Genomic DNA, 13,667 nt, shown 5'->3' with positions numbered 1-13,667 from the left:
ATGCTTTTATTTGTTGCACACATACTTCGTCAAGAACTATGAAAACCAACAAGAGGGCAACCTATATGTAAACAACAGATTGAAAACCAAAGTAGCATGTTTAAGGGATCATGTGACCTGATAAACAATCACCCGTTGCTTGACACCATCATTGGCCATCATAAACCTGCAAGCAGAAACACATTCAAAAATACCAAATGAAAAATTCCAAAAATCATTGAGTAATAAAAAAGTATCGTAGCATGAATGCTTAATTTGTTGTAGTCCAGACTGGCAAATATGCGTCATATGAATTGTAACAGTCCTTTCACCAGATAGAGAAAAGCTACTTGAGGATTTTATCGGAATAAATAAGTGATAAGCATGTATTTATTTTCATTTAGTTGGCTCCGACGAATGAAGATGGGCACTTGAGTAAGCTTGACTAATTGTTTGCTCCATTCCTATATCTATAATGCTCCATTGTTACCAACATTAGAGAAACACCTTGCAGAAGAAAATGTGAAAATGCAAAAGGGTATAAATTTTTTTAATATCTTTTGAAAATGTATGTAAAGAGAACAAGAGGACTACAATAGAGCCATCCCGAGAAGTTGAGATGACTTGTAATGCCTTGAAAAACTCATTACATATCTCAAAGAATAGACTAAATGGAATTGGCCGATTATTGATCAAAGTTATGATAAGAGAGTTTTTGAGTCAATCAGGTTTTGTAATAAGGTTTAGAATAACCGAGAAACATTGTTTTGCATGAGCCTGACTTCATGTTTAAGTTAGTTAGTCCCCAAGAAAATGATATTCTAAAAGAATATATATGTATATAAAGAGTTAATTCATATTCATTTTAGGTTAAACCTATTGAGAGAAATTGAATCTAAAAATTGTTTGTTCATTGACATTTGATTTAAGTTTTGATTTCATTAGAAAATGAATAAAAAGCTAAACTAGTTGAATAAAGATTCAGATCATCGGGTGTTTTGACCTAATCAAAGAAAGTTGAGTTTTAAGCTAGATTTTGAAGTCCAACCTTCATCAGAATTCAAAATTTAAGTATCTTCAAGTTCAGAAACTAAGAATTAATCCAAGGAGATAGGGAACTTCCAATTTCTTAATTATAGTCATAAATTCATTTTAAAGAAGTTTTTATTTCAAAATAAATGAATTATTTCGAAATGTATGTTCAACATATGTATTTTGCAAAAAATCATGAATGTTGGATTAGAATTTTGATACATTGATATTGTATTTATATTATACGAGATTTTGGTTGATGGCACCAACACCCAATGAAATGTTTTAATTTAAAAAAAAAAAATTTAATGGATTTTAAATAAAAATCAATAATATTTATTTCTATTAAACTAATTAGAATAATAAAAGATGGTTTTGAGCTAATTGAGCATAATCTATAATCAAAAACATGTTCTTATTAACAATTTAGTTTAGACTTGAAGAGTGAAAAAGAAAAAAAGCTTCGACTTATTGTTGTATAAGACACGAAATGAAAGATGGTGTATTTACGTTGAGGGATAGGTTGGGTGTTCAGCTCCCATACTTGGCTGTTATTTTTTATTTCATATTTTTTTATAATAAAAAAAATGTTTCATGTTTTGAAAAGGAGGAAAGTTTCATATTTCGAAAAAGAGAAGTTTCATGTTTTGAAAAACATAGCATTGAATCACTTCGTTTGCCCGTCTGTCTAACGGTGACCACTGGTCAAGAAATCAAGTTGAGACCCAAGAAGTCTGAATAGTTCAGTCCAAAATTGTTCTGTAAATCTTGAGATCTATTAAAAAGATTTTGAATGCCTACAAGAATAACTTGTGTAACTTCTAGAGCGACACGTTATTTTAGGATAACAGTTGTGATGTATGATTTTTTACGTAATATGGGATGCTAACGTAGTGGAAGCGTGTGAATCAATAGATTCGATAGGTTGTGTTCAATGGAACACTCAAAATCAATTTGAATCAATAGATTCAATTAATAAACAAGCAATAACTTAAAAGAAAATAATGCATCAAGTTAAAAAGTATAAAGAGAGAAAAGATAATTGAATTGATTGATTGATTTTCAGATTTGGAGTTCCTTATATAGATAACTCCATCATAACAACTTAGAATCCTACAAAAATACTAACAATTAACATTCCTAACCTATCTATAACATAATACTAACTTTCTAATCCTATTAAAACTCAAATTAGACATTTCTAAGCACTTTTAATTATAGCATAAATAATAAAAACAAATTAGAAACTAACAAGGAATTGTACTCCTAACATAACTATGAAATAGAAATCTACTAGAAATAAAACCTAATAGAATTAGAAAACTACTTAGAACTGTAGATGTCCTACATAAGATGCAAAAGAATGCAACATCACAACAAGAATTCAAGAAATCATTTTCTATCTTTAACAGAGAACAAAATGTAAAGATAGTTGTATAAATGACAAAGTTTTACTGAGGATCGCATGCACACCAGATTAGGGTAGACGAAGATGACTAGTCAATAATCATTAATAGTCTATAGTAGTCAAGAAATAATGACTTACTTGGAAACGGCCAACCTAAGCCAGGAAATCAATCACCCAAGTATGGGAAAGGTTGGCCATAGAATCAGAAACTAACAGAGAGGTTCCACACCAGTGAATTATTGAATCAATCATATCTTGACTAAGATGTGAACATCTTAGTCATGACTTTCAACTCTCTATTATAATATTTTGTCATTATGTTTAAGATTTTTTTATATTTTTCCAACTTTTAATAAACTTGTATTATTAAAAATGAATTTGTATGATTAATATGCATATTAGGACTATGATATAAAAATGTGTGTTTCTTGTGGTAACTCCCATGTTACTCATCCTACTAATCATCTCAGTTTCAGGATATTCCAATAATCCATGATTAGCATAAGGATTGTTGTAGTTTCAAGATCAGTAGGTTTGAGTGTTGCAGAGTCAGTAAATTGAGTAGAATGGTTTATGTTGAGAGAGCATGTTAGTATATATTCGGCAGTAAGTGTCAATATTTCTTTATGTTATATATAAATAAAGGGAGTTGTGAGATACAAGAATAATTTTTGTTTATGAATTGTATTTAGTTACGCTTCCGCGACAATATTTAGTGTCATTGTCTGAAATCGTTGTATTATATTGGTTTATCATTGTTTGGAAAATATCTCACACATCAAGATTCTAACACTTAATCATGGGAATGCGTGTTAGAATTTTGGAGCACAACATGACCTGTCACATCTCATGGAAGGACCAAGAAGAACAAAGTGAAAAAACAAAACAAGAAAGAAACATTAGAGCTACCTCTCTCCTTTAGCAATAGCATCTCTCTTTTTGGTCAATTTATTTTTTGGGTTGATAGCAATACCATCTCTTTTGAACATGAAATCTGAAAAACAACCCTCTAAAATCTCTAAGAATCAAAGATCACTTAATTGTGAGATCTTTGATAGAAAGAACAATATTACGAAGGCCTGCTTTTCCCCATCAAAAACCTTCCATGTTTTTTTTTTTCAAAATGCCACAGAACATTACAAGGAAGCAACCTCTAAAGTGATGTTTAAGCATGCAGGAAAAGGTGAGAGAATAGTTGCATTCTATGAAGGCTCTGTAAGATAAACTCAAAACATTCTCCTCAAAATGCATTGTGACAAACATACATTGGATGTCCCATTCCAGAAATTTTCTATTGTAAAAGAGACACATGGAAGCACTTTTATCTGGTAGTCCTAGAAAAGTTATAGCCCTAAATGAATGGAAAACCAAGGACAATGTTCCCATCTGATGCAACTGTCAGGTTCTATGTAGTTGTTTCAAAGGTATTTAAAAAATGCTCCCTGTAAAATTGGTGATATTAGGTTTACCCCCCTTGACCGTAAGTCAATGTTGTTTTTCTTGATGATTTAACAGTGAAATTTTGATATTTTTCAAATTTTGATTTAGTAATTTAAGTATTTAAAAAGCATTTTGAAATAAATCAAAACTTCAACTGTTAAATAATCAAGAAAACGCAACAATGACATACGGTCAAAGGGGGTAAGCCTAATCTTGCATTTTGCAAGGGGGTAAACCTAACATCACCAATTTTATAAGGGATGTTTCTAAAATACCCTTGTTTCAATGACTGAGACATGTCCAAAAGCAGATGGAAGACCATAAACTCCACATAGAAAGCTAAAACAGAAAATGAACATACGGGATTTGGGCTCCACAGTCATGTTTTCCAGGTGCCAAATGTCTAACCAGGGGAGACAGGTCCTTCTGAAAGAGAAATCAAGCTCAAAAAAAGAAAAAAAATCAGAAGTTCATGATCAGCACTATGGACACATGATCCACTTCAAATTTATACGACCTGAAGAAACAATTACCTGGATATCATCCATGCTGGCATGGGCGTGCCTCACATCCAACAGAACCTTGATTGAAATCAAGAACACAACTTACTTAGATGAACAAACAGAATTACAAAAGTAGGCTAAAAATTCATATCTTGTAGTTAAGCTTTAGAAGATGTACCATGATTAAACGAGCTGCTTTTGAGCTTTCAACTACCAACCATTGTCCTTCTTCAGAAGAGAAGAGCCATTCATGAGCTCGAGTCTGAAATAGATACCATTTAATAGAAAATAAGCCTACTATATAAACCAATAGGCTAATTATGGCAACGTCACATAAATAATCTAATTAACTGTTCATAAAAAGCAATAAATGATCATACACAAGTCAGGCACAAATCAGGTCCAGAAAGAATAGAAGAAAGTATAATCATTTGAGGATAAAATAAGGTGAAACCTTGCTACATTTTATCCTAGAAACACTTCTCTTCAGCAATTTAATTTTGAGAGCTTCTATTGCCACACCAACTTTTGCTAACACCACCCCAAGATTTGTGCTAATTCTTTGGTGCTTTACATATGAATTGGGGTGGCGTTAGCAAAAGTTGGTGTGGCGATAGAATCTCTCCTAATTTTTTATAGGTATACCGATTTTATAAAAACGCAAGAAAAGAATCAATACAATCGAAGAGGTCAAGATGACCAGCAAAGAAAAAACAGAGAGAAAAAGATCCTTCCACTAATCATCTCCCATCTAAAAACAAAATCCTCAAAGAACATATGAAGTCAATAAAATTCGATGTCCACCAAAACAAAAATATCTTGGACACCTGATTCTTTCACTTTTAACACACAACAATATGTGAAAACAACTACACATGGTGGAGCAGGCCATTCCAGTTCCAGACCTAACATTTAATATCAAGGGGAGCTAGAGACTTCAAGATGAGATAGTAACCCAACAATCAAAGTTAATCTCCCAGCCTTGAGATTCCTCCTAAAATCGAAATTTTAGGAAAAATCTTCACCATTCCAGATAATGAAATACTAATGAAACACCCTTTCCTAGAAAACAGAGAGAACAGAAACCAAAAGTCCTTTTTAAGGGACAAATTTACAGATCACCTGTCTTCCCAAAACCTTACTATATCTCCCCTCCAACCTTGAAACAAATACCATAAAGAATTCTAGCTTCATAATCAAAGCTAGAACCATAAAGAAGTGTAGAAGCTCACCTATCCCAACTTAACATATATCAATCATATATACAAAATGATAACCCTTTCCAAAGACTACGGCTCTCAACACCAAACCTCCTAAAAATTATTAATCCCCAAATATCCCAAAATTATTAATCCTCAAACATCCCCCTTTCCTATGGGTATAGCTTCCCAATTAATCAAATGATATCTAAAGGTCCCATATCTTTACTATTTAATGATAGAAAGCGGAGTAGAAGTGGTTCGACACCAAAATTTGAGTGGCCATAAATGCCCCCACTTTTATATTTAAATTTAATATAATCAGGGTCATTTTGGTCAAAAATCAAGAAAATTGTTATCCCACGCCTCTAAAAGCAAGTTGATTAATTTTCAAAATTACAAAAATATCCTTTTTTACAATGTAATCTTTAAAAGTACCCTTTAATTAATATTTTCAATTACAAATAAGTCCTTCAGATACATGTGCGTTTGCACATACCACCTTCTAGTTAAGCATAACAAAAAGGTTCCTTCATCAATCTCTCCGAACTTTTAACTATGCCAGCCATCATAGTAAATAAGGACCTGTAGAAAATAAGAAGGCTTGAAAGAATTATCTTAATTGATGAACATTTTACCCGTTAGACCTATAAAAAAGACTTAAGAGGCTAGTATCCTACTAAGCCTCTCAATGACTGGATCGCACAATGTAAGATCGGTTGCCCACTCAAATGGAAGACCAGGATATTCCGATGACAGAATTGAAGCCTTCACCAATTTAAGAACCAGTATTGTGGAGTTTTAAAGAATCACCAAAATTAGATGTCAAACTTCTTTCCCTAGAGTGGTTCTATGTTGAGTAGCACATATATAAAAACTCCAAGACCAAAAGTACGAAGGGAACACAAATGTGTGCAAAAGGCAGAGATTCAAAAAATAAAGATAATGAAGCGTGCACCGACCTGAAGTACAAGAAAAACACCACAATGATATAAGAATGGATCAGATTGTTGTTTAGCATCCAAAAGTACAGCTTTGTAGCTAAAATGAGAGTTCTCCTCTTCACCCAGATTAAGCAAGAACCTTCTACCTGGGAAGAGCTCCTTCAAATCACCTTTGGCCCCCAATTGCAGATCTTCGAGACAGTATAAAATATCAGCACCCGATGAGCATTCACTCCGTATTTTATTCTCGGTTTCAAGTGCTTCAAATAGACCATGACCCTGCAGAAATTTATGTTGGTATTCTCTCCAGTGTGGCTTCCAAGATATTAGTGAGTTAAGGTTTAGATCATCGGTTTAACTTAGGATTCATGAAGAACTATGTTAAAGCCAATTTGATCCAACCAATGCCAGATTACAAAAAAAAAAGGTCCCACCCAAAGAAAAAGAAATAGCTTCCTTACCTGATTCTTGTCACAATCAAGGGAAGAATGATCAAATGATGACGTGATCTGATGCAAAATAGTGGGTGATATTTCTTTCTCAACAACCACCATAAAGGTTTGAAAACTAGGCTTGTTCGATGGTTTGTAAGGTATAGCATGAAGACTTGTTTTCCACCCAAACCTGAACTTCGAAAAAAGTAAACCTGCAAAAAGAGTGAAATCAAAGCCATAAGATATATATAAGGGAGGCATTCAAGGGCCAAACAATTTGCCCTAAATGGGTTAGAAGTTTCGGAATGGGCTGATTTTTTGTGAGGATGATCTTTATGGTGAGGAGATCATCCTAAAAAAATCAGCCCATTCCATTCATAAAATAAATATATATATATAAAAATCAGCCCATTCTAAAACTTCTAACCCCAGTTTACAAGTTGAAGAATCTTGGACCGTCAATTATTTGTAAACTACTTGAACAGTATATATACGCGCCGAAAGTGTTTTGTCCTATATGGGCTAAAAGTTTGGGAATGGCCTGATTTTTTGTGAGAATGATCTCTATCTTGAGGAAATCATCCTCGCAAAAAATCAGCCCATTGTGAAACTTTTAACCCTAGTTATATAAGTTGAAGAATCATGGACCGTTAGTTTGTAACCACTTTTCGTGGGGTTAGAATTTTCGGAATGGGCTGATCATAGAGATCATCCTCACAAAAAATCAGCCCATTCTAAAACTTTTTAGCCATACAAGACAAAACTCTGTCTAGAACGTTGTCTACAATTTTGTCTACCAAACATTGGTGATCATAGATATCACCAATGTAAAATGTATGCTGCATAAATTTAGTGACCAACAAAAAGTAATTGAACCACCCTGCATTTATTCTACACACAATCCTCCTCAAAAACAAGAATCTATTTTTTTTATTGGTGGACTGGAATTTACTTCCACTGAGCTAGAAATGATAATCATTACATATAAAAGAAAAAATTGAAACAAAAGTGGGAAAAAGCATACCTAAAACATGAGATTCTGCCAGGGTAAGACAAATGAATTTCCCCCCTGATTTCAAAACCCTCTTCACCTGGGGATAATGACATGTATCCATAGAATTCAGACTACAAATGTGCACAGACTTATTTTTAGAGAGATTCTATTTTCATACCAATTTCTGCTAACGCCACCACAATTCATATGTAAATCACCAAAGAATTCGCACACATCTTGGGGTGGCATTAGCAAAATGTGGTGTGGTAATAGAAGCTCTCTATTTTTAATTGAATTCAATAAAAGCACATTTGAATTCAATTAAAGCAGTACATTTGAAGAAATAAAAAAACTATGCTAAAGATTGAAGTCCATCACACCTCTGATGTATATTGACGACCTAGCTTTGGACCAAGCTCTGGCTCCATCAAAGCATCCAGTCCCCCTTTATCTAGAACGGTATCAAAGATATCATCTGAGAACTGGCCACAAAAGGAGTCAGGAGGAAAAGATAAATTGTAAATAAAAAAAAGAAAAAAAAATTTATATATATGTATATATATAGACACAGCTGATTAGAGGTCTATAGCCCATAACAAATCAGGAATCATATTGTGTTATAAAACAATGAACATATGATCTAAATCAAACAATCGGCAGGAAGTGAATTTAGAGTGAAAGATTAGGCAAAACCCGCTACAATCAAAACACGAACACAAGTAAGAATGATTTGAAGGCAATCAATCATTCATCATGCAGGTAATCTATAATGTTTCCTAAACGATAACACAAAATATCTCTGTTCGGGAACTAATTAAGGATAACTAACAGAAAAATAAAGGAAAAAATTCTGTTCCAGATAACCAACTAGCCAGTAATCTATTCAAATTGTTAGTTTCTGATTCCTCTGACTTTTGATTGTTTGAATCAGAGTATGGAAATGGATTTCCAAAATGCAGAATCTTGTTTGGGTACATTTTCCCAGGAAAGTGATTTTAGAATAAAAAATAAGAATCTTGTTTGGCTGATCCAATTTCTAAAGTTTTCATACAAAATATATAATATCTCAGACAAAGTCTACCAAACTACACATCCAATATTTTTCCAAAACAAATAATGGGATACCCAATACGTTCAGTGGGTCTCACAAAGCTAGTACAAATGTTGTCATGCACGTTAGTAGGCCTTGATATGAATAAAAGTCCTTGTTGCATGCCTTCATATTAAGAAGAAATGATGAAAAGGTACAGGCAAAGACCATGCACTCATACAAGACCTATGACCAACATAAATAGTGCCATCAATGCATTTGAAAGTCTCATTCCATTTCATTACAAGTTTCCTCCCAAAACTCACATCTCATCGAGACGTGTGTGGGACATCTCAACTTCTTTTACCCCCTGTTTCAATAATACCCCTCTAACTTTACCATCTTTCCTCGTTAACCCCAAAGAGGATGCATGTGCCGTAGGCCCGAGAAAACTCTAGTATTTGAATAACTTGCATCACTCATGTAATATCTACCTAACATCCAAGCACGTACTTCCATTATCTAACTATTAAGAAATAGATATTGACAAATTAATATAGTTTAATAGTTACCTAGCGGAGCATGGAAAAAGTGCAACTACATACATCATTCCCAACATAATACGCGAATCGTGCATAATTCCACCCCATAATGCCCATAGCTAAGCGAAATGCAAATCAAATAAACAAACACCTATCATATTCTGTGTGAGCTTTCCCTTCTTGCCAGACTAAAAAATAAACAATCTTTTCTTCCACTGGAATGACTAAAGGGGTGGTGATGTAGATAGGCTTGCCGACACTTATCTCAATGCCTATGATAGAGTTGAGATGCGTCGAAGAAATCAATAAATTGATCAAATCAAATCAGTCAAAACCGAGTCAACTCGGTCCAATCTTTGACCAGTCCACAAGACCTGGTCCAACTTCTCTTTGGAATCTTTCTTTTATTGAGTTTTTATTTTTAAGTTTCTTAAGTAGTCCTAGTTAGTTTCTATATCAACTTTAGGAAGTTTCTATTTTGTTTAGTTTCTAATTTGTTTTATGTTTCTATTCTTTTCTAAATTCGTTTTTATTCTTTAGGCTATAATTAGAAATGTTTTTAGGTGTCCAACTTAAGTTCTAATAGGATTAGAAGGTTAGTAATATGTCAGACAGATTAGTGAGGGAATTATCAATAGAAGAAGCTTCAATAAACAAATTCATTAGTCAGTGTTTTATTTTAAATCGATTATTAAAAAAAAAGACTTTTTCTCCCTTTTCTTTGTTTCTTCTAAGCATAAGAACCTGATATTGGTTTTTAATTTAGTATTTGCGATTGATTTCCATCAATCTCAAACCTAAATTGAAGTTTCTAGTTTGTTTTACTCGACATAGAGATTCTTCATTACTCCAAATTCTTGAGATTTCACCCTAAAATCTGATTTTTAACATCAATTCTAGATTTGTGTGTTGTATACCCTACATTAGGAGCGTAGGAGCGCATTCCATCAATCGCATAAATGCAACCCTCAAAGTCAAACCATGGCATATACGCTCAATTTCCACAAATTTCTACTAGCATCTCTTAAAACGATGGGGGGGAATCATTCCCTTTGCGAATTTTGCAAGAATTCAACACATTATGCAAATGTTAACTTAGTGTTATCCACAATGTTGGAACCTGACTTGGATAATAAATTTTCTAATATTGACTAGTGTCCCGTCCCTATGAGTCACCACCACCATTATCATCATCTAAACCTTATCCCAAACATTGGAGTTCGCAATGTGAGTCCTACATTGTCATTCATCTCTAAATTGAGCCATATCTTCAATCAAGTCATGTGTCTTGATATATTTTCTTATTACCTTTATTCACATCATTTTTGAACTTCCTCGTGCCCTTCTAAAACCTTCAATTTGTACCAAAGCACTCCTCAATGATGGTTTAGTTTATCTTTCAAGTACATTTCCTAACCATCTTGAACAAAAGAATTCTTTATCTTAACTCATTTTGGGCTATTCCAAAATTCCTTCAAATGTACTGATATTTGACTGTCTTACATACTATTATTACCCATCCATCACTACATCCTCATTACTATGAGAGTCCTTACCAAAGTTTCAATGCATACATTTCTCATTCCTACTTCTTGTAAAAACTTTAAAGCAACGCCACCATACCAAAGTAGTTCACTCACGAGCCAAAAACTAAGAGTGCATTCCTCAAGAACGTACCATCTCCATCTAAAAACTTTTGTCAATCAATGCCATTCCTCAAGCTGGTTCATCATTCTTCTGTCAACTCATTAGAGAGAGAGAGAGAAAGGGCACACTTATCAAAAAAAGAAGAAAGGACACAAGAAAATGATAGAATCCTTGAATCCCAGTGTAGTCTCACCGGACTGTACATCCTCTTGGTATAATGCAAACAATAGGTAGGAATATAAACCGAAACATTACAGGACTACAAATATAGATATTATACCCATTTTTGTATGCATCTTATGAATAGAGGAATTCATGCAAATAAACATAGAGAATGTCCTATTTCACTCTTAACCTTTTTGTACATCAGTCAGACAGTAGAATAATGATATAGAACAGATGAGATATGAACTCCTGGATCATAAGAAATCGGGCCAAATGTTAGAATTCTACAAATTACTCTCTATTTAGAGAAGTTATTTCAATAAGGGAATGGGAATTGTTTTCCAATTAGGTTTTTGTTTATTTGCTTTAGATTTGGACTGTTTCTTTGAGAGAGTTGTTCCCATTAGGATTGTTTCTCTGAGATTATTTAAGGATGTAATTTTGACTCTAGGAACCCTAACAAATTTTATGAACAACCCGTTTATTTGATTGTTTGATCCTTGAACCTATCACCAAAACAGAAGGGCAAATAACATTATTAAAAATAAAAATAAAAAAGTTTGGATTTGTGAAATTTGAAGAAACTTAGAGACCTGCATATGGGTCATGTCCATAAGGCGCCACTTCATTTCGGGGCGAGACCGCACATTTCGGCTTAACATGTTGGCGATGACAACTTTGGAGAAATCTATGTTGGTGATGCAGCGAAATCCGGAATCGTAGAGGTGTTCTGAAAGCCTAGAATTGCCGCAACCAGGAACAAGAATCTGCAGAGACGACGACGACTCCATTGAGATGTGAGAGAGGAGAGTGTCTTTGAGATTTGGCCACTCTGCATACCACTCGAATGAGTCATCCTTCCCTCTGATACGGAAGAACTTATCCCAGTTTTCTTTGCTCGTGAAATCTCCCAGAGTCTTCGCTAGCTCGGCTTCTGCTTCGCCTCTCTTCCTCGCCATCTCTCTCTCTCTCTCTCTGGTTCCTACTTCACTTGCTGGGTTTTAGCTGTGGACCGAGGGGTTCTGCACTCTACAGACTTCACACAAATCATGGTTTCAAAACTCGGTTTGTCGTCTCGTCCCGTCTTGTCCCGTCCCGTCCCTGGAAGAAACCGAAGTGTCTCGGACGAGTCAACTCGTCTCGGAAGTTTTGGATTACACTTATTTTTGTGAGGAAAATCAGCCTTATAAAGTGATTTAGAATCGTAGATCATCAAGTTTTTACGGTTAATTTGTAAATCACTTTTGATGAGGTTAGAAGCTTCAGATTGGACTAATTTTTTGTTAGGATTATCTCTTTGAAACTTTTAAGTCATATAGGACAAATTTTATCTTCTAATATTGTTTGTTGAATGCTACCATATCTATGAGTCCCAGTTTGCAGCTAATGCATTTTTCCTGTAAAGGTATGTTTGATTGCACATGAAAAATAGGGTGGAAAATCAATTTCCATGGAAAATGACATTTTTCAAGTGTTTGATTGCACATGGAAATGGAAATTCATTTTCCACCCCATTCAAAAAGTCCACTAAATCATGGATTTCACTTTCCCACCATTCAAAAAGTCCACTAAATCATGGATTTCACTTTCCTATATGGGTAGGAAAGTGAAATCCATGATTTAGTGGATTTTTTGAATGGGGTGGAAAATGAATTTTCATTTCCATGTGCAATCAAACACTTGACATATGGGTAGGAAAATTAAATCCACCCATACTTTCCATCCTCAATTCTTCCCTACCACCACCACCACCATTACACTAACCTCGCCATCGTCGTCATCGCCGTCGTCGTTGTTACCATCGCCGTCGCCGTCTGCGTCGGCTCCGTCTCCGACCACCTTCTTTCTCTCTCTTCTTCTTTTTCTTCTTCTCTTTATTCATCCCTCACCACTTCTGCCACCACCACGTTCTCCCCCCATCTTCCTCACTTACCTTCATCGTCGCCGTCGTCATCGCCGCCACCACCTTCGTCGCCACCGTCACCACATCCTCCCCCCTCCCTCTTCCTCGTCATCTTCTTCTTCCTCTCCCCCTCCTCTCATCTTCTTCCTCCTTCTCCTATTTTTCTTTTTTCTCATAATTTTCCATGATTTTATCCAAGTGAAATCAAACAATGGAATTTGATTTTTTAACCCTACCTATTTTCCACAACTAATTTTTCATGGATTTCAAATTCCATGGAAAGTGACTTTCTGTAGACACCCCATTTTTGCATCCGCCTGATTAATCAAGTCGTCAACCCGATCGCAAAGGTTCTCAATGATAGATGTCTATTCCAATGCTTTATTTTGTTACCAGATATGTTTCAGAAATCCGAATAAGGTATCTCGAACTGACAAAACTTAGAAA

The 13,667-nt window shown here is 34.5% G+C and overlaps 1 protein-coding gene across 2 annotated transcripts; it reads right to left on the bottom strand.

The window, feature by feature from the left end:
• Positions 1-27: 27 nt before the first annotated feature.
• Positions 28-12,351, bottom strand: LOC147382618 (uncharacterized). Of its 2 annotated transcripts, none has more exons than XM_086429397.1 (9): positions 11,911-12,351; positions 8,314-8,415; positions 7,964-8,030; positions 6,967-7,151; positions 6,524-6,820; positions 4,541-4,624; positions 4,393-4,440; positions 4,221-4,285; positions 28-166 (listed from the first exon to the last, which is right to left on the bottom strand). In XM_086429397.1, the coding sequence occupies exons 1-9, from the start codon at positions 12,274-12,276 to the stop codon at positions 109-111; spliced, it is 1,272 nt and encodes a 423-aa protein (XP_086285523.1). In that variant the 5' UTR covers positions 12,277-12,351; the 3' UTR covers positions 28-108. The 2 variants fall into 2 exon arrangements, with proteins under 2 accessions (XP_086285523.1, XP_086285524.1); XM_086429398.1 differs by having other exon boundaries at positions 29-166; positions 6,524-6,784; positions 11,911-12,348.
• Between the last annotated feature and the right edge of the window lie 1,316 nt (positions 12,352-13,667).

This window comes from Akebia trifoliata, chromosome 16 (genome assembly GCF_017979445.1).
Source record: "Akebia trifoliata isolate Shusen 1 chromosome 16, ASM1797944v1, whole genome shotgun sequence".
NCBI lineage: Eukaryota > Viridiplantae > Streptophyta > Magnoliopsida > Ranunculales > Lardizabalaceae > Akebia > Akebia trifoliata.
Note: the sequence above shows the minus strand (reverse complement) of the source record. Positions and strands in the feature narration are given on the sequence as shown.